This window comes from Lutjanus erythropterus, chromosome 15, assembly GCF_056507025.1.
Source record: "Lutjanus erythropterus isolate fLutEry1 chromosome 15, fLutEry1.hap2, whole genome shotgun sequence".
Lineage (NCBI taxonomy): Eukaryota > Metazoa > Chordata > Actinopteri > Lutjaniformes > Lutjanidae > Lutjanus > Lutjanus erythropterus.
In genome coordinates, this window is record NC_139331.1 from 1,746,667 (window position 1) to 1,768,101 (window position 21,435).

Genomic DNA, 21,435 nt, shown 5'->3' on the forward strand with positions numbered 1-21,435 from the left:
AGACCAAACCACTAATCAGTTAATAACTGATTAAGAGAGGAGAAAATAATCAACAAATTAATCTATGGCAAAAATAACTGGTAGATGCTACCCTACATGACACTCAGCTCCAACTCCAGCATGATCTGCTCAGTTTCAGTCGACACTGTAGCACAAGAAGAAATTCAACACAGTGGCACAGAAACCCCAGAGTGATGCAGCACCACCAATGCACCAGCACACAAGTATAAATGCTCACAGCAGCATCGACTGTTTAGGTTACAGGCGAAGGCTCTACAAATCAGCTTTAGGGACACTTGGGCCTGCAACAGAGAGATGAACACACTGGTGCTAATATTTGAGCCACACAGCTATCACCCAGCTCCTACATAGGCACAGTTCCAGGTCATATACATATGATGATGCTCCATCTACTTGACAACACATCTTCATGTCTTGTCAAAAGCAAACTTCTACCTCCTCTTCTTGCCTGCTGGGCTGAACTTAGTAAAGTGGCACATCCATTAAGCCTGAAGTGTGAAGCCAGCAAACATTAAACAAACATGTGCTATCTTATCTTTCTTCAGCAAGGAAATTAGATCATTCATTTCTGTCCACACCAGAGACAGAGGGAGCTTCCTTTCAGTTTTCACTTAAATAAGCCTTGCAGGTTAAGTTCACCAGGGATATGTGATGCCCTCCATCCACAAGGCCCTGCCTACAGCCTCAGAGAATACAATCCAAGCTGCAGCCAGCACAGGCTCACAGCAGCAACTCTCCACATCCCACTTATAGTTGTATAGATTATTTTCAAGGACTGACGACAGACACTGCCACAATATTACACATTACTAGATGTAGTATCTCTTTATCTACTTCTTCACTTCCTGCTTAGGAGAGTATAACTGAACTCACACAATGGTCTGATAGTGCATTTAAAAGAATCAAGAGGGTTTTTTCTTTTTTTACAACTGCATGAATGAGTGCTAATGAGCTGAAGAAAAAATAGAGATTAGATTATCCCAACAAAAGCACAACTGTCTGTGCTTGACAGGATATTTTAACCATTTCACTGTATTTCCTCTTTGATTCTATTCACAGAGCCCTTAGGTAAGCTACATACACTGTACGACCTGTACACAATCTACATCATAATACGCTTGAGGATGCTGTTAGCTCACAGCATTAAAGAAGCTCTTAGGTATTACTGCTGCTGAAGTGACTGGCCGTGACCTGCCTGTGGTCACCTCCTGACCCCACATCACATCTCAATTATCTGGTGTTGTAGAGGTGAATACGATAAGACACTCCCTGCCTGCAGCCTTGACTCAGCTTTACAACTCAGTGAGTCAATAATGAGAGGAGGAAAGGCTCATCTGAGACACAGACATGTTGGTTACTGTAAAATAAGGCTGTTCTTTTCTTTTCTCCATGTTACCTTTAATGTTAACTTCCACAGTTTACATGTAAGGTAACATTAGGCTGTGTTCAGACCAAATCAGGTGTTGTGGCAAATAGCACCAGTGTGCAGGGGTGAGGATTTTTTTTATTTGTGCTTTAAATGTATCAGCTGTTAAACAATCAGAAAATAACCGGATTTCTCACTACAACCACTCCCTCTATTTATTCTCTATCTTGTTTGACCGCTGCTGTGACACAAACCAAAGAGAGCTTCTTGCTGTCACTATTTTGCAGCATAAACTGCAAGCCATTTGCAGAATAAACCAAGCAAGAAGACAACTGGGAGACTATCATTCTTTGGTCCATGGCACGGTTTTAAAGATATTTCAGGCTGACTGTGGAGAAGTCTGATCACCAGCTTACATGATTGGCCACCACAGTGTGACATCAGGTTGCGTTTCTCCAAAAGTTTGCCACTGTTTTTTTTTCCAGACATCTCCTATGGTCCCCACACTGCAGCCTTATAGTACTACCCAGTTGAAATGATTGAGAGGACCGGCATATTTGCCACAATGCCTTATTTGGTCTGACTATAGCCTTACCCCTCGATCCTGCTGGCCACAGCTTCGATGCGTTCTGGCTGTGCCGCAGCCGCCAAAACTGATCACGGCCAATCTAGACAATGCCTGTGATTCCACCAGAAATGCCGCAGAATGTCCTAGAAGTGGACAATATGGGCTGAGTCAATCTTCGACAGATGCTGTATCAAGTAACACAGAGCAGATTGAGTCAGGCAGGAAGTCAGACACAGGAATGGCATAGAGAATCTGGTTAATTTTCAAATGAAAGAGCCAGTGCAGACTTTAGATGGTAAAAACAGACAAAAAAGAAAGTATTTAACCCACAGTCTACTAGAAGCACAAAAATCAAATTGTTGTTATCAACAACAAATCAACAAAATCTGAGCAAGTAAACATAAACATAAAGGCTTACTAATTGTTCCCCTTCTGAAACACTGCTGGCAGGGCATGAAGTTGTATGGCAGACAGATCAAAACCACGTCACAGATGTGACATGTCTTGTGGAATGCACATAACTTCTTCAATCACATCTGGCTGATACCTGATCCCTGTAACAGTCTTTTAAGCTTGTACAAATTTTAATGCTATCGTTCAAGAGTTGTTAAAATGTAATATTGGCATTTGATGTCACAAACACTGACAAGGAAACAGAATTTAACATGGATCGGTCACATCTGGCCCATACCTGATCCCTGTTATGAGGCCCCTAATGATCAGTGCATCAATACTTCAGATTTCTTAGTTTTACCAGCAGCCAAAAACACTAAAATATGATTTAAATTATGAATGGAAGAACCTCTTCATGCACTATCCCCCTGCTAAAGACACTTCTTGCATTCACTTTACTTTCCAAGCTGACAGGACAGAGTGATTAACCTAACTCTTGGCAATATTACAAATTTCGGTAATATACATATTTCACTATTCAAATCAAATCCCACTGTTAAGTGTAATGGTCATCTGGGAGTCTGCCAATTTTAATATCAAATACTGACACTGCTGGTGTAGCAGAATAGAAATGTGAAAGCATAATGTCAATCTTACAGTTGCTGTTCTATACATTGTATTCACACATGCATTACACTGTCACATGCTTAACAGTAAAGAGCAGTAACACACAGATTACATTCAACTGTGAGTCTATGAAAAGTTTGCCAGTGCTCAAGTGGTGAAAATGGGGGAGCAGCTTGGCCGCGAAAAGACGCTGAAATGTCACTATGGCGCTGAATGACGGTCCCAGTGTCCTCCAGTGCCTTTAAACACATCAAGAACAAGCTGGCTTCAACGTATAGACGAGACTTGTCAAAAACAGACATAAGACCGCTGCTTTACTGTGTTGTTTTGGGGGGGTGGAGAGGAGGAGGAGGGGGAGGAGGAGGAAGAGGAGGGGGGGGGGGACCGTTGGTGAGTGAGTGAGTGCGTTACATGAAAACAAAAACACAGAGACACGGGTTATCGCGTCGGGCAGGTTCAAATCTAACGCCCCGTTCAACACACCGCTGAGGTGTGTGTTCACTAAATGCACCCAGCAGTCAGTTTTATGTCAGCAGAAACAATAACGTTCACGGTTATCTTACCCGTCTTTGCGCTTAGCTTTATAAACGTGCCCGTAGGTGCCTCGACCCACTTTGCAACCTTCATATTCGAACAGATCTTCTACTCTCTCTCTCTCGGCCGCCAGCTTTGTTTTGAAGTCGTAATCCATTTTAACCCATAAATACGTCTTAATTTACAATAAAATAAAATATTAATTATTACATGCATTAATTAAATAATCTGGTCGTTTTATTCCCCCACCATTTCCTTGTTTGGGATTTTGGTCTGCTCCGCTTAATGTTCACTGGCTCGTTGACGTTTCTAATTGGCGCGCGGGGCGCGCTGGGTAAGGTAGTTCCTTTGAGCAGGCGTCCCGGTTGGCCGGCTAGGAAGAGGAGATGTAAGGAACTACAACCCGCGTTTCTCGCTGCGGTTTGTTGCACTTTGCGTACTCATGAACGTTCTTCAAAAATGCAGGCATGGATTACACAGTGTACAACCACGGCTGTTCGTGTTAAGTATATACCTCGTGGTCTTTATACATATTTGGAAACATTTTTTTATCACTGTTAATAGGGTTTATTTCAGAGCATATAAAACAATTGTAATCAAGGTAACACTAGCAACATTAGGTCTAATTTATACTTAAAAATAAAGATCAAATGTAATATAAGTGTAATAGGTTTCCCTGAAAATACCGTTATGTTTTAGTGTCAGATAAGGTTTAATTATTATTATTGTTATTATTATTATCATCATTATTATTATTATGAGTAGTAGTAGTAGTAGTATCATCGGTACTACTAGTGTTGTTTTCGTTAATACTAATAATAATTATTTATTTTTCATTTATTCATGGAAATGTCCAACGCAGGATACCCAAATACGTGCCATATCACTTTTTTGTTTGGTTGCTAAATGGAGCTACATATGGGCTTGGCCATTTACAATAACACTATATAATGCTCATAAAAAACATTCAGTTTTGTTTTCTTCAGCTCATTTGTAGCGGGAGTTTCTGTTCTATAAGTAGTAATATTATTTTTACATATAATTTAGTCGCAAAAGTGTATCTGTCAGCATGGAGCACAAAAAAACACTTACAAGTAGCAGGACTAAAAATACAAACCTGTAAATGATATGAACAGAAGCACAGCATATGCCAGAGAATCACCAAGTTCACGGTGAAATTTGCCTGTGGAGTTTTAAATGTAACTCTGTGCAATATTTAGATTTTAAAAAGCACCACATTTTCAGATGGGGACTTAAATGAACATCATTTGCTGTCATATTCTCGTAATACCCTTCAACATGTAGCTTGTGTTCCTGTATTTTAGTATTTTTCTACAGAGTACAGGGTACAAGGCACGCTACGTGCAGACAGTATAAAAAAACTACAACGTCACGTGAGGAAATTCCTGTTTGACAATGAATGACAGGTTGCTCAACCAACCGTATACCACGAGCCAGAGTCCTGCAACCAGATTGGCTTAACGCAAAGGCTGACGTAGCCGCGACTGGCCTATAAATACAGCACGCCATCGCCATTCAGTGCTTTACACAGTATGGCCGGCGATATTAGCTAGCACTCGCTAACGGTATTCTCTGCAAAAGGGAAGACGGTAACTCAAGAAAATCAACACCTGGATTGCTTAAAGGACTGTACCTCAATAAATTATAACTGATCGAGGAAGGATTTATTAAGCTGTAAACGTTACAACCGACGGTTAATATTTTTTGTTGGGTGTCTGTTGTCTCATGATGGAAGATAACGGTGCACATTTCTTCGAGGGGACCGAGAAGTTGTTGGAGGTGTGGTTCTCTCGGCAGGATGAGACCAAAGGAACCGGAGATCTCCGTACCATCCCGAGGTTTGTGTCACTTGAGTGTCTCTGACTGGTGTGTGGAAATGTTGGCTGAACGGCCGGGCCACATGCTTGGCTTCACTCCCTCAATTCACTCGTGACATGTAGGTGAAATAGTTTTAGGAAATGTTGTTTCATAGAACCAATTTATTCTACACAATAAATTAGTTTCACTATTGTTGGCTAGCTGGGAAGGGAACAAAATTGTGACACCACAGGAGCCCACTACCAGTCAGCTAGCTAACGCTTACTCAAACATGGCCACCTCCCCCTTCGACAGCGGCACCTCTGAGCTGAGTCATTCATTCTTCACCGTGGAGGTTTCTGACATTTAACACTTTATCGTATTAACGGTTTATCGTTATGACCCCTCTCTCATCATAGTGAGCGATAGATACATGGCTTCGATAACAGCTGGAGCTTAAAAGCCGTCTTGACAGCAAGTTGGCAACCAGTTCCTAGCTAGCTAACAGTAGCTAGCTCCTGGGAGAAATTATAAAATATTCAGCCGTCTCCTGTTGATTTCTGAGCGGTTGTGCAACCCTTAACGTGTCTTGTATAATTTCAGTGAGGTTTTCCTTTCATTGTCTGTATGTGTCAGCTCACTTTGGTGCCACATTAGGCGGGCTTCATCCTTTTTTCGCCTCTCCTGTGTGTGCGCACGCGTTTTATTGCCCCCGCAATGGTGTTGGGACATCGTTTGATTTATGTTAGTTGTATCACATCGCTTAGCGTTAAATATACTTATTTACGTAATAAAACGGGTTTGATGAAACGACGATGTGTGTTTGCCTTGTTATAAATGGGGAGCTTAATTTTTTCTGCGTCATTCAACAACGAGGGGCCTCAGTGAAGGTGCATGTGGTCGCCCGTCGTCACCGCGTGCTGTCTCAACATGGACACACACACACACACACACACACACACACACACACACACACACACACACACACACACACACACACACACTCCCTCTCTCTCTTACAAGTCTCAGATCACTCGCATATCAGTTCCTGGTCATTCAGATGGGATTTGTGTTACAATGAGAGAAGTTGCTGGCCTTGTTGGTAGGAAAGAGTAGATCTAAAATGCTTCCAGTCAAAGTGTATCATGACTGAGACACTGACTCATAATGGAGTTTTTTGTAGATGAGCTCCCATGACTTATGAGGAGGTCGTCACTTTAAGGCATACAGTCATACACTACATGGCAGCCCCAAAATGTGCTTCATGGTTCGACTTAAAATTACAAGTAGCCCTCGCTCCAGTCACGTTTCCAGCCATGAAGGCACTCCCCTCCCAGCTCCCCTGATTGGTTAGAGGGTCTCCTCACTCTGACTTGCTTGATTAGAGGCTGCATTCTGAGAAAAGGTTCTGGGCTGGGCGATAGAACGTTCAGAGAAATGGTTGTGAATTGTTAAAAAGGCTTTTGACCTCTGCCCCCATTCAACAACATAAAATCCATTTGTCGCTGTCCCTCGAGGGTTGAGAGGCATGTGCCAAGTAGAACAGGCTGTGTTAGGACACAGTAATCGTGGATAAAATCAAATATGATATTTTTGACCAAATACCCCAACACTGATATTTTTTGCATATTGTGACAGTATTGTAGGGATGAATGCTGGTGCTTTTAGTAAAAGATGTTTGATAAATAATCATCAGTAATGTGGATATAATGACTAAGTGGATAAAGGCAAATAGAACAGCTACAGCAATCTGGTAAGTTCAGAAAATGACTTCACTTTACTATAATGCAGCCTTTAAAACCAGGAAAAATCAACACTAATCATGACAAAATGGTATCAAGTCTCATATCGTGGTATCAACATATTGTCTGTCCCTAGTTAGTGGCAAATGGATTGAAATGCTTTTGGTGATCCATGTTACTGTTTGGTGCTGAATAAAATAGACTTGCATCAGTTAATTGATTATTAAAATATTCACCAACTATTTTGATGATAGATAAATTGGTTTGAGTCATTTTCTAAGGGGGAAAAAGTCCAAATGATCTGATTCCACATTCTTAAAAGTGAATATTTTCTGGACTCTTTACTCCTCTCTGACAATAAACTGAATAATCATTATTAAAATAATTGTTAACTACAGCCCTAGAATAAAAATGCCCACTGGGGTAGTTTGGCAGAGACTGGTGTGAGTAGAATAACTGGAGGTGTGTTAATGGTGTCCACAGAATAATGATTTATGATGACAACAGCTGGTTAGACATAATCACCCACACAGCTCATCCTCTCTGTCTGTCCTTTTTGAAACTGCTTCACACTTTGTTCTTTTTCCTGTTATTGCTGCCCTGTATTACTACTACTGTATTGTAGTACTATTACAGTATAAAGTGAATGGCCTGTGGTTGAATCTGCTCCACACAATGAGTGACTTTCCTGGTCATTAACCAGATCAAAGGTCTGTACAAGAAAAGTGTGTGGCCGGTCAGATGAATGAAGACTAGCATTAATTTACAGCCAGAGGGCAGATTAACAGCTCAGAGGGACACTGTCAGTGGATCAGTCTCGCTGGACGTCAGCCAATGTCCAAATAAGTCCACAAGGGCATCTGATTCACAAATGTAGAGCTCACTCACATTACCTCCACTGCCCTTCCTTCCTTCAGGGCTTGGCAGCAGCTTAACAGTCTGCCTCTAGTGATTGTCAAGCAGCTAGTTGTGAAGTCCAGTTAATTGTATCACATCCACACACTTTAAAATGTGGCATTCACTGTCCTCATCGTTCTGCAGCTAATTTGTGATTTTTGGCTGTCAAGTGACTTATTTTATCTAACTGTCCCTCTCTTTTGCTCTACAATCATGTAAACTTGACATCAAAAGTGGTTTAAATTCCAGGAATCTGTTATCTTGGTAAACCCTGTCACCCTCTTGGCCACAGATAAAAACTCTTTGGTTGTGTTTGGCAGTCTAATCTGGTGCTTTCCTGGAGACCACTCTTTCTTTTAGCAAGATCTGATCCTGCTGAGCAGCCAGAAATAGCCTCTGGTGTACATTTCACACTGAAACGGGAGCTGACCCACGTCTCCGGTAACGTTGGCCCTCTGGAATGAAGCTGGGAAGCCGGCATGTTGCAACAGCACTTATGTCATTTCGTCTTTTAAAAAAGTAGCCCATTGTACCAGGGTTGGAGGAATCTAATTCTTATCAGTCTGCCCAAGTCTTGTGCTTAATTGAAAAGTTAGAAATAAAAGAAGATGCACGGTTTACGAGCAAAAAAATGTCTAATGCTTCTGATTACTATCAAATAACCTCGTTTGTTTGTTTGTTTTGCTCTTTGTAAACTAATGTCTTAATGGCTGTGTGTTATCAGGACAATAAAAATATTATATCTTTTTGAATGAGCCATCCTAATGACTGTCCAACATGCATGCTGTAATAAATGGGGGTTAAGTGTGGCTTAGTGGTGGAACACTAACATACAATACTCCAGAAATCCCAAAGCCACTAAGTCACTTTTCTAATTTCTCAATATGGTAGCTACGGTCAAGAAGTAAGATGGTGCAAGTTGGCTTTTAGCCTTCTGCGTGATATGATTATCTTATTATGTCATTCTTTGCGAGAAGCAAATTTAATTTGGACAGCCACCACTAACAGGCAGAGCAGCTAGTAGTGTTGTGCAGTGTAGAGGTTTATTCAGAAGACATTTTGTCCCACTGACGCATTTTTTTTTGTCTCCTAATCATCTGTATGAGGTATTCACAAGGGTGTATCATCACACAGTAATGATACAAAAGTGCACACACTAATGGTAGCTGTCAATATTCATGTAGCCAGACTCTGGTTACATGTCACCCAGTGGCCAGGAGAATGGTAATCTATTGTCAACAGCTCATGAAATCGTACCTAGCTGTTAGTACTTGTTGTCAGGGAGTTAAAGCTCAATGAATACCTCAGCCTAACAATTGTACAGTAACTTTAGAAGGAAAAAAACTTCAAAACTTCTAGAACTCCAATGTAAAAAAGATAAAATATTTTAATTCACCAGATCTGTAGTATTCTCTCAGGGGATTATTCAAAGTTAAAATCTCCTAATCAACCAACTGCACTATTCTAAGAATACCTCGTGGCTTGATGGTCACTTGAGCCTCAATGGAACAAAACCATGTCTTTACAAATTCACCTCAGTGAGCACAAATGACCCAGTTCTCTTAGAGCGAAGGTAACCTACATCACCATTCTAACATAAAAGCTTACCTAGTATTGCCTTTTTGTAAATATACTTTCATTAATGCGAATTAAATCAAATTATTATTAGCTGTCTTTCAACATATTACTGATACCTTGTTCAACAAAATCCCTTATCTCCATTTACATAGACTATTAGATGAAATACAGACTGCTCCTATTCATCAAATTAAAACAAAGAAACCTAACTTGGCTCCCACAGTTGTGTTTCCATCTGAATGTTAGACAAGGTTTAAGCAAATGTGTAGAAGGCCACAGGGTAAATGTGAATCTGTTTTTCTGTCAGTGGGTGCTCTTCAAATATGCTTAAAAATTGTATAAGATTTATATAGTGAAACATACTACAAATTTTTAACCAATTTAATACTGATGCCTCTACATGATCTACATAAGCTAACAAGACCAACAGTGTGAAGACTGGCTGATTCTATAGGCTTGAGCTATTCTTACTGGCTGCTACTGTGTCTGATTCTCTTTGAAATCAGAAGAAACGGTTTACAGCGTGCAGACCATAAAAGCCTGTTTATATTTTCCCAGGCTTAGTTATGTTAGCCCTTTAAAAAGAAGCAGGGGATTTTCAGTAGATAGTTTAATTTTTGACATTATATTTTGTGGTGACTGCAGTGAAACACTACCACTTTGGTCCATAGCAACCTCCAGAATCAACACTGTGAAGGTTCCTTGTAGACACTGTACGCCTTGATTACGTGGTGGTTTTTGATCCGTCCTTCACACGGCTTCATGCCCCACCAGGAGGGTTGACTGGCTCAGATCTTCTTGCTTTGTTCATTTGCACTTGATTTTCATGTTTCTTACCGGAATTGTGCTCGATCTGCTCTGTGCAGCTTGATGTGGCTTCCATGAAAAGCACTCATTAGTTGAATCACAAGCATTGGCTAGAGGGCGTGCTCGGCTGCAGCGGCTGCAGCACAGTTGGACACGATGGCAGTTATGCCCAGTGGAATTAATCCGATACCAATAACGTCATTAAAACTAGGGATGTCCCAATACAACTTTTTCACTTCCGATACGATACTGATATTGCAGCCTTGAGTATTGGCCAATATCGATATCGATCCGATACGATATCAGCACAAATCATACATACTTTTATTATTTATTTTGTAGTGTGGAATGTTAGAAAAGGCTTGATCAAGTGATATTACTCAAACAGAGAACAATAGTCAGCAACCAGAGTCACCTATGGATAGAAGTGCTGGAGTGGAAAATGGACTGCTTATTGGAGCGCTTATAGATTTTAGATGCAGTCCGATAAAATCCGATACTCGTTTTTGGCTGATATCGGACTGATATCCGATATCAATATCGGATTGGGACACCCCTAAATAAAACATAACATTTCACTGGTGTTTACCATCTTTAAGATGTAATTTGTGTGAATTGTTTTCTAAACCACTTACACGATTTTTGTTGCTATGGAGATGAACCCACTCTTATTAGAAATGCACAGAGCAACTCTTTTCAGTTCCAGTACCAGAATTTTGATATCTACTGATAGCCGAACACATTGCAAGTTGCTTGCTTTCATTTTTTTTTCTTTTTTTTTCCCCAAGACGGAAGTATCTCCCAACTAAGGACATGTTCAGGTAGCCAACTATTACTAGCTCACTCACTTGCAGATTCTCATGTTTCTTGTGTTACGGTGGGTTCATGGTCCAGTGCAAGCTCTGTCTGTACATGTAGCTCATAGAATTCTGGGGGACAAAAAATATGTGGACTACTGGATATTTTTGTATGGCTGAAAATAGGATTATTTTATATTTAATACTGATTAAGAAAATAGCAGACTTTTGAATCTAGCCAATGAGTGATTTACGTTGGTATCAGCACAATTACAGATATTTGATCAGATTGGTCCCAACCCTATTTTTTTTTTTATTATTTTATGCGTTTTTATTTTGATATTCCTGGTGAAATGGAGGTTTGTAAGATTGAATGACAGGAAGACTTGTTAGATACTTTGTCTAGCCATATGCCAAGCTTTCCACCATACCATATAAAGCATAGTATAGTGTAATACAGGTGGCTGAAAAGTTTATGTCAGCAAGTAAATGACTTGCTGTTCACACCTGCTTTCTGACCAGAGCTGTCACTGTCAGTTAAGAGAACCAGCGCTGACAGTGTAGTCACTGAGGCACATTTCTCGTTCAGAGATTCCCCCAAAAAAGACAGTCGATTCATGCAGCCCTGTCCGTCTCTCAGGGGGTGAACTATGCAGCGTTGGCTGCTGGTAAATTCCCCATTGAGTGTCACCCTCCTCGCGGTCTTTCTCTACTGGCCCAGGCTGTGCCGTGTTTCCTACTGGACACTGAATGGATCCAGACTGCCCTTCCAAGGTTGTAATGAGAACGTGACGCAGCTGCATTTACACTGCAGCTGTCTTGGAGTGGGTCTGGGAGGGGGCGGGGAGATGGCAGGAGCAGCCCTCCTGTCGTCAAGAAGAGCTCTGCCACAGACAATGATTCTCATTTTGCCCAGGAAAATGAATTCAGATGACCCAAATCCACATTACCCTGCAGCTAGCACCTTATACCTGCCAGACTGAGTTACTTATTCTACCCCCCCCCCCCCCCCCCCCCCCCCCCACACACACACACACACACACTTTGGCACCATGAATTTCAGGTCAATTGAATGGATACATTTGTTGTATTCGAGTAGACAAACTACAGACAGGTCTGTTCCATATTCTTCTGAGATTATTGCTTGTTTGTTTTCTATTGTTTCCTTTTGCACCGTCCTCTCCAGAAACAGAATCCCTCCCTCCCTGTTATGACTATCCCTGCAGGGCATTATTACTGTAGGAGGAGTGCGTGCCTGAAAGACATGATCAAAACAACTCCACTTACTCTCCAGTGTGTTTTGAATGTTTTACTTTTAATCAGTAAAATCCAAGTTTTGATAATGGGTTTCATTTCCACATGAAAACAAGTCAATAAACTTTGGTATATGGATGCCAAAATGCTAAATGTTTTCATTTCTCTTTGTTTTTCTTTAGGTTTGAGTGGGACAAACTTTTGGAGAATGTGCATTGTTTGATCATAAGTGTGACAAAGTCTGACAAGCAGGAAGCTTATATACTCAGGTGAGTGTGTCCTTTGTTTTCCTACTGATTAGAAGGCAGACAGGATTAGACTGCGGTCACCTCACCTGTAAGCCGCTTGCTATTGGCAGGTCCCAGGTGCTGAGACAGGGCAAGGGGCACAGTTAAGGCCGCAGCAGTATATTATCAGTATAGTATCAGTGGTATTGAATATAATATATATCAAGTTTCATGTCTGCCAGGACACAACATTTAGTGAAATTATAATAAAGTATTCAGTCCTTTTTAAGGGTCATTGTAACTTATGATGATAATGATTGTAACACCACGAAACTAATATTTTCTGAGATGTTAACTGTTTCATGAAAATCTCATCCTTTTGCAACTTTACATTTATTTCATGCTGCATATCAGTCTATATAACACATACACATGTGAGGGGGGATGTAACAAGTGTACAAGTTTAAACACTCTAAAGCAAAGGTGGCCAGCATACGAAGGGTAGGACACATATACGTTCCAGAACAGGATACATATGAAACAAAAGCAATACTTACTGTGGTCATATTTACAGATGTTGAACATTTTAGAAAATATTATCAACCAGCAGCTTCCATCAGACTACTGTTAGATCATAAAACAATACTGTTGGAAGCCTCTTGCTAAGGCACGGCCAAGCCTTTTGATTTGTAAATGATTTGTAAGGCAAGAAGTAACTTCACCTTCTTCCTCATAAGCTTCCACTTGATCGGTGTGGTGATGCAGCATTACAGCACAGGAGTGGGAATGCATAGAAAATCAAAATTTTTAGATCTTGACAAATTGTTTGAATCATAAAAAAGTAAAATACTGTATTGTTGTTCAGCTCCAAAATGCATAAATATTTTGCACATTTGTAGAGCCATGTGATCTGTATTCTGTAATGCTTGTTTAAAGACAGTGTAAAAACAGACATCGTTAAAATTGCACTTATTTTTCACTAAAACATCACAGGTTGTTCATCTGTTAAGTAATTGAACATTTTCAGAATGTATTTGTACTTTCCACAAAAGGGAATTTTATAATTTAGAGGTGTTATTTATAGATCATTGTACACTGGTCTGGCCCACTCAAGAGCAGTTTGGTCTGTATGTTGCCCTTGAATTAAAATTAGTTCAACAACCATGATCTAAAGGGTTGATAGGCTCATTATAGGACTGGGCTCTGCTGTGAGACCACAGTTATCAGCAGTTGAAAACGGTAAGATGTATTCTGCTGTCCAAATTTGAAACGGGTCTTAGCCCAGTAAACCAAATTTTGTCATGACAAACTTTCCTCCTTCTAATTGATTCTAATGCGGCTGCTAAGCAGTATATGGTGAGTGATACCTAAGCAGTGTTAACAAACACTTTAATTTTATAATTTCTTTAAACCAACATTTATCAGATGGACTTACTCCCATGTTACATAAAATCCCTTTCAAAGCTGCTCAAGTGCACTTCCCTGTAATTACTGCTGACAGTCCAAGCCTCTGCACGATAAGTTCAAATAAATTAAGAGAATTTTGGTTTAGCTCCGTCCTGGAAATGTTGGCACCATGCTCAACAAATTCAGCTACACAGGAAGGAAAATGGATAAGAGACAGACAGAACAATGTTGCCTGTTGCGCTACAAATACGTTTTGTCTCTGTCTCAGATTAGACTCATTGTTTAAACTCATTGTACCTACAGTGATAAAGCTGTCTGTCTGACCTCGGGGTGTATATTTGAAAGCGTAGAGTGATGCATGCATGGAAAGACTTACCAGTTAATCATCACTTGTATAATACATGACACAGTAGCACATAAATGCAGCCCTAGTAAATATGTTTTACACTCCTCTTCTACTTGTTTCCCTTCACAGTGAGAGTAGCATGTTTGTCTCCAAGAGACGTTTCATTTTGAAGACGTGCGGAACCACCCTCTTACTGCAAGCACTGGTGCCTCTGCTGGAACTCGCCAGGGAGTACTGTGGCTTCGATGCCATCGAGGTAAGACAGCTGCACACCAATTTCACTGTATGTAAAAATGTACCATGCTCTGTGCACATGTCAGACACTGAAATACAGACTCCTGGTTTCTGTAGCTTTCACTTGATGCCTACTGCTGTTCACCTTTTGCAGAATTTCTTTTACTCCCGGAAGAACTTTATGAAGCCAGCCCATCAAGAGTTCCCTCATCGGAACTTCCAGGAGGAAGTGGACTTTCTCAGCCAGATTTTCCCAAGTATGTAACCTTGTATAATCTTAGCAACCCCCTCATTTTTTGTCATTCCCATTTTTTCCCTCCTGATAATGTTCTGAAAATGCATTTTAACCTTCTCCACTCCCTCCCTCCCAACCATAGACCCATTTTTTTGTCATTTTCCTTTGGGCACCAATTCATATTTTGAAGGTTTAATGTGTATAAGGGCTGATAACATTATGATTGATCTCATGCTCCATCATGTTGTTGGAGCTGTTTTGGGGTTGATAGCATTTATTACACAGATTTGGACATTAGAGAATTAATATAGAAATTTCTGTAAGAATTGCATTTTTCAGCAACCGGATAGTGTGTCTTTAGATTTAGATGTCATTGTGTAACTTTGAAGGCTGAAGGACTTGCCTTGGGCTCTAGAAATCCAGTAGATGATACATGAAATTCCATATTTAAAGTAGTAACAGTGATTTAAAAATAACATTTGTTTTGCTTCTTCCAGATGGCGCAGCCTATTGTATGGGACGTTTGAACTCTGACTGCTGGTAAGCATCACACACTGTTGTCCACACAATGTCCAGCCACAACAGGATATGATATATGACATACATGACATGGTTTTTAACACAGGTAATGACTCTAGTACAATTAGGAGTTAGAGGTGAAAAGGTCATCTCTGTTCACTGGATATTTCTGCTGGTGTGAAAGCTCTTTCAGACGTCCTTTAAAGGCAGCTAAACTCTGCTGCTTTCTCCTGATTTGATAACAGCCATGAATAAGCTTTGGCTGTCCTTCTCCCACAGGTACCTGTTTACCCTGGATTTACCAGAGTACTGGGAGAACAAGCATGCGGATCAGACGCTGGAAGTTCTGATGAGTGACCTCGATCCAGCCATTATGGACCAGTTCTATATGAAAGATGGTGTTTCTGCAAGTGATGTCACTCGTGTAAGTAGATACCATCAACATGTGTGCATCTCAAGAGCAGTTTTTCCCAAATTTGAGAGACAGGAAGAAGCTGACATCATTTCTTGGGTCAGGCCTGTACAACACAGGGGACAAAGCCTGTAAAGCATAGTGGTTAAATACAGTTGGCGTCAAACAGCCATAGTAATGGCCAACGTGATAGTTAAAATTAGGTTACCAACATAAACCACTGTAAAATAAGCATTTTGAAACAAACTTAACAAATGACTCCGTCCAGCTGTAGGCATGATGGGAGATGTGGGCAACAATAATTTAGTACAAAGCCTCAAATAGATCTGCTCCCCTTTGCCCTGTTAAATTTGCTGCATTATACTGTTAATACAAAATCAACACTAAAAGCTCTTTAGCTTTTTAGTGGACAGTGCAAGTTTGGTATGAGATGGTGAGAAACTTAAGACTTAATGCTCAGCAAATTTGATTATTGCTCTGGTCTTTTATATTCAATACATTTCATACAAGCTATAAATTCAGTTTTTCATTTATCAGTAGTTTATAAATGTAGGCCTAAATGTTATGATAATTCATGATGTATTTCTGTAAGTTTGGGTCCCAGGGAGGCAAATTTCTCTTTTGGATCTGAAAAGGGTGCTGAAAACATTTGAACCTCTGATCCAGAGTCATCAGCACACACAGACTCTCATGTGATAGGAACAAGTTTAGGTTTGTTGGAGAATCTGGTCAGGCTAGTGATTAGACTAGGGTTGCATTGAACAGGAAGCTAGAATCAGAATTTGGACTTTTTTTTTTTTTTTCACCAAAATTATAAGACATAAGGCAAAATGAAGGGTTTTGAAATCGTGAGTTGACATTGACATGGTTTTCTTCTTCTCTTCTCACAGTTGAGTGGAATTCGTGACCTGATACCAGGTTCTGTGATCGATGCCACAATGTTCAACCCTTGTGGATACTCAATGAATGGAATGAAGGCTGATGTGAGTTTCTGTTTTGTTTTTGAGTGGTCACCTCCAGTGTGCGCAGTACTTGAACATTTCTGTAATGTGGGTCGTTTCCTCCAGGGAACTTACTGGACCATCCACATCACCCCTGAGCCGGAGTTCTCCTACGTCAGCTTCGAAACCAACCTCTCCCAGACATCGTACGATGATCTGGTCAGGAAGGTGGTGGACGTGTTCAAGCCAGGAAAATTTGTGACTACGCTTTTTGTCAATCAGGTGTGTTTTCAAAGCATAAGCTTTTTTTCATTCAGTGTGATTTTTAATTCAATTTGTCACTGAGTAAATTCTCTGTTTCCTCCCCTTTGCCCCCGCAGAGCTCCAAATGTCGCAGTGTCTTTTCTTCTGCCCAGAAACTCGAGGGCTACAAGCGTCTCGACCGCCAGTTGGCTCAATTCAACGACTACAATTTTGTCTTCACAAGCTACGCCCAGAACCGCCAGCAGAACCAGCAGAGCTGAGGGTTGAGGATGAAGAAGAGGCGTAAAAAGAAAGGCGGCCGCCTGGGGTCCCCCTCCTGCGTCCGTCTTTACCCCCCAGTAGAGAGCTTATCGTCTTCCTTCTCCCCCCTCCTCCTCTTCCCCCTCTGCTGCTGTTGTCGTTCAGAATCTCCTGGTGCCGACGCAGTTGCAGGACCTAGTTTAACCTCCAGTTTGAGTTGTTTGCATTGTTGTACCTGTGACTTAGATCTCTTGCATGAAAGCTCTTTTCTCTGTTTCAATATTCTAGCTCACTCTTGCTGTGATCTTGAAGTGCATGTAGAGGAATTAAACACGCTCTGTTTGAGGCTGTCCACCTGTGCCCGGTACGACGGTCCCTTCCTGCAGGTGTCCCCCCTCATCCCCCACAGACAAGGCTTCCGCCCGCACTAGGCCAGGGCCCTGACATGCTCAGATCAGTCTGCCTCGTTATGAGCTCAGCCTGTCCAGTTTTTTGTTTTTTGTTTTTTGTTTTTTTTTTTCAAACTCGTGACCATTTGCCCTCCAATGCGACAATTGGCATTAATGATCCACCAGTTTTTGAGTGCACTTTAATGGTACGAAGAGAAGGCCACCCTCTTGTCTCCAGTCTGATTGAATGTATGAATCGTGGTAAGCTTTTGGCCTTCTAATCGCTTTGTCAGGACATATTTGAGTTCCTTTAAAAACAGAATGCCATACTTGCTGTTTAATGTTGCACTATTAGATAAAAGGTTTGCAACTGTTTGGTCGCTGTGCTCTCTGGTTGCTGTAAACTGCACTAAAGCTGAAGACTGCTAGAGATGGAACCGATCCAATATCAGAGGCCGATACTGACATAAATCCTCAGAATTTGGACTTGAGTCACTGATCCACCTTCTGTAAATGACATAAAAAAAACAGCTGGAGTGAAGAAATCTTAACAGCCCCATCACTCATGATTAAAACTATAAACCAGCACAAAAATGACAACATGTTGTCAACAAACATTTCAGACACTAACAGAGAGTAGCGCTTGTATTTGGAACATTGAAGAGCTAGCTTAACTACTCAGCAATGCATGATGGGAAATGTGGGCTTTCTCTCCACACTATCTGAAGCACATGTAAGCATCACAACCCAGAATCTTACAGCAGCCCACAATGGTAGGAGCACACCATCACTAGAGTCTGACCAATACTGCATTTTTGGGGCAGATAACCAAAACTAGGGAGTAAAAATAATATATCAATATATGGGCCAATATTCTTTATATGTGGTTATGGAATAGTTTGAGGCAATGTTGTTGATTGATTGGCTGACAAAAGGTCACCCAATTAGAATTAAAGGGAAAAATGATCAAATCTAAAAAAAAAATGCTTCCAATAAAACATAAATAAATAAAAATAAAATAAATAAAAATCATTTGTATATGTTTGGTTAAAAAAGGTGAATAGAACCATATTGGACAACATAAACACCAGTACCGATATATGCTGATATAGCTGTGACTGGCCAATATCAGGCCAGTAATGTTGGCTGTCTGACTCAAGCTATCACACAAATCAAAGAATCTGGAGCATAAATGTGGCCACACTTCCACTGAACAATGTCTCAAACACATTCTGATCACCAACAACTGACACACAACTTTTCACCACTGAACTGAAGTTTCAGCTTCATGTAACTTCACACATAACAGGAAAAAACAAGAAAAAACTCTGGTATCATTTTAGAATCAATATCCAAATTCAGCTATCTGATTGGAACTGCATGAACTGGGTCGGTCCATCTCTAGTTTCTGCTTTGCTGGGCTTTGAAGCTTCTCCCAACACTTAGTCATTCATTGGTGCTCCTCCACCTCGACAATCATCTCGTCCTTGTGTTTCCCCAAATAGCCAGGCTGTTTAAAGATGTATGCCTGGAAATGTATGCACATGAATCATTGAAGACATTGGACATGCGCACTTTGTTGCACCCAGGCTTCTTTTTGTACAGTATGCTGTATCTATAGGAAGCTTCTACCCCCCGCCGCACCCCTTCATATTCAGCACTCTAATTTTCCACATTCACACCAATTGGTTAAATGGAAAATGTTGAAAGTGAATGTAGTGCAGGCCGTGTAAAGCAGCGGCCTGCCCCCCTCCCCCCCTCGTCTTTCGAATGTACACTTCTCTAAGAGAAAAGCCTGGACCGGGTTTTGAGCTGAATGTACGACTCCAGGAGAGCACCACCCGCCCTCCTCTTCCCCCTCCACACACACACACACACGCAGAGAGCGTACAATGACCTCTGCCGACCAGCCATTGTCCAGCCCCGCAGCGGGTCTCCCCCTGCCAGAGTCAGACTGTCAGCTGGCCCCAGAACCGTGACATGACGAGAGGCGGCCCTCCTGGCTGCGCCCAGCTCTGAATGGGAAATAATGAATCGGACACTTTTTGCTTAGTTGCCCAGCAAAGCATTTTTCTTCTTCGCACATAATATCCATCCTCTCTCTGTCTCTTTCCGCCCCATACAGAAATCTGTGAGCACACAATAGAGGCCCACCAGTCTGAGCATGCCAGGGTGATCCCGGATCATTCCACATGTAACCGCTGCATAAACTGCCATTTTATTAAATTTATTGTGCCCAGACATTTTTTGCAGTGAATTGGTCGAAAATGTGACTCCCCTAGCAGTTTTTTTTTCTTTTTGTTTCGGATCAATGCCCTTTGTTCATTGAGGGGGTAAAATCCTGTGACACTATGGTGCATGTGACTACTAGTGCCGTGTTGCTTGACAGTGTAGTGTAGCGCCGTCTCTTCCTCCTTTTGTCAGTAGGTCTGTGGTTCACCTTCCTCTTGTTTTACCAGCTGAAAGCGTAGTTGCAACTGCCACATCCTGATGTGTTTTGGATAGGCGGGGACTGTTTTTACCTTTTTAGGGGGTTGGGTCAACTTGTAATTAATGTTATTTCAAGTTGTGGACAAGTGCTGAAAGCAGGTTAGGTTTCTTATTTATTACTTCACAAAATATTTCGTCAAACGTCCGAGGTTTGTCCCTCTCCCCTCCCCCGCCTGTCCACTTCAGTGGTGTTTGCCATGCTTCTCCTGCCAGAGAATGCAGTTTGAGTTTTGAACCAGAGAAGACACGGTGGGAGTCTTAACCTGCTTTCAGCCCTGCGGTGCAGTACAATCTGTTCTTTGAAATATCTGCGATGATTACATCAGCACCTATAACAGTGCATTTATCACCTCAGACACTCTGCAAGCTGGTCGGGGCAGTTCATGTAAGAATGAGCAGTGAAGTTGACTGGATGGTTTCATTCTTTTCCTGAGGACCAATCTCTGCTCTTACATGAGCTGCTCCCTCAGACTGCTGTCACATGACTGAGGTGATCTGACTGTTACAGGTCCTCTATGAAGTCACACATTGAGGGATTTAATGCTAACTGTTCTTGCATTAAGTACATATTAGCCTTGTTGGTGTGGATCATTGCTATTTTGTTTTATTTTTTTATACAGTGAACTCAAAATGCATTTTTGCAGTTGAATGGTAATAGAATTTTATACAAAAAATATTTTGTATTTTTGCTGCGGACCAATATTCTCTTTTTTCTTCCCCTTTTGTCCAAATGTTTATTTTGTTGTAAAACTAGTGTGTTCTGAAGTTAAGGGGTGACCTTTTCAAAGCTGACTGAAATCATGTTGTTTTTATTCTTTTTTTTTTTTTTTTTTTTTTTTTTTCACTTTGCCTTTCTCTGAGTCATCTGAAAGACTGCAGAGGAAGGGAAAGTGGAAGCCTCCCCCGGGTGAGAGAGGGTGCAGTTGCAGGATGTATCAGGATGTACTGAAGGAGAAACTTTGCTGTTCTAATTCTTTCTTTTGCTGTTCTTTGGATGGTCAAGATGTGCTAAATATATCTGTGCTACGAGCTTGATGCTTCAATAAAAAAAGATCCTTATCTGTGCAACTTCTGTCTTCTTATTTGATGTCTTTTGTTCAGAGTAGATTGGATAGACCTTTTTGTGTTTTTTGGCAGAATGGATATAAAATGTGAGACACTAAAGAACTGAACAGTGAAGATCTTCCAAGATGATGGCAACAAAACAACTGAACTTATTTAAGACCAATTGAATAACCAGTTAACAAAGAAATAATGTGAGTTAACACTCTCCACAAAGGTCATGTTTATAATGTGTTACAAGTACATTCATAAGACAAAGCATTCATA

General features: G+C 41.0%; 2 protein-coding genes across 2 annotated transcripts in view; one reads left to right on the plus strand and one right to left on the minus strand.

The window, feature by feature from the left end:
• The window catches only part of cdk19 (cyclin dependent kinase 19), an 85,542-nt gene extending 81,739 nt beyond the window's left edge, over positions 1-3,803 (minus strand). The window contains exon 1 of the mRNA XM_084737230.1: positions 3,539-3,803. Within this exon, the coding sequence (XP_084593356.1) occupies positions 3,539-3,666 (128 nt within the window). The 5' untranslated portion in view covers positions 3,667-3,803. The remainder of the gene's footprint in view (positions 1-3,538) is intronic.
• A 1,227-nt stretch (positions 3,804-5,030) lies between these two features.
• Positions 5,031-17,710, plus strand: amd1 (adenosylmethionine decarboxylase 1). Its single transcript, XM_084737910.1, has 9 exons — positions 5,031-5,368; positions 12,585-12,671; positions 14,512-14,638; positions 14,771-14,873; positions 15,349-15,391; positions 15,650-15,794; positions 16,673-16,765; positions 16,850-17,005; positions 17,104-17,710. The coding sequence occupies exons 1-9, from the start codon at positions 5,256-5,258 to the stop codon at positions 17,245-17,247; spliced, it is 1,011 nt and encodes a 336-aa protein (XP_084594036.1). The 5' UTR covers positions 5,031-5,255; the 3' UTR covers positions 17,248-17,710.
• Positions 17,711-21,435: the final 3,725 nt, after the last annotated feature.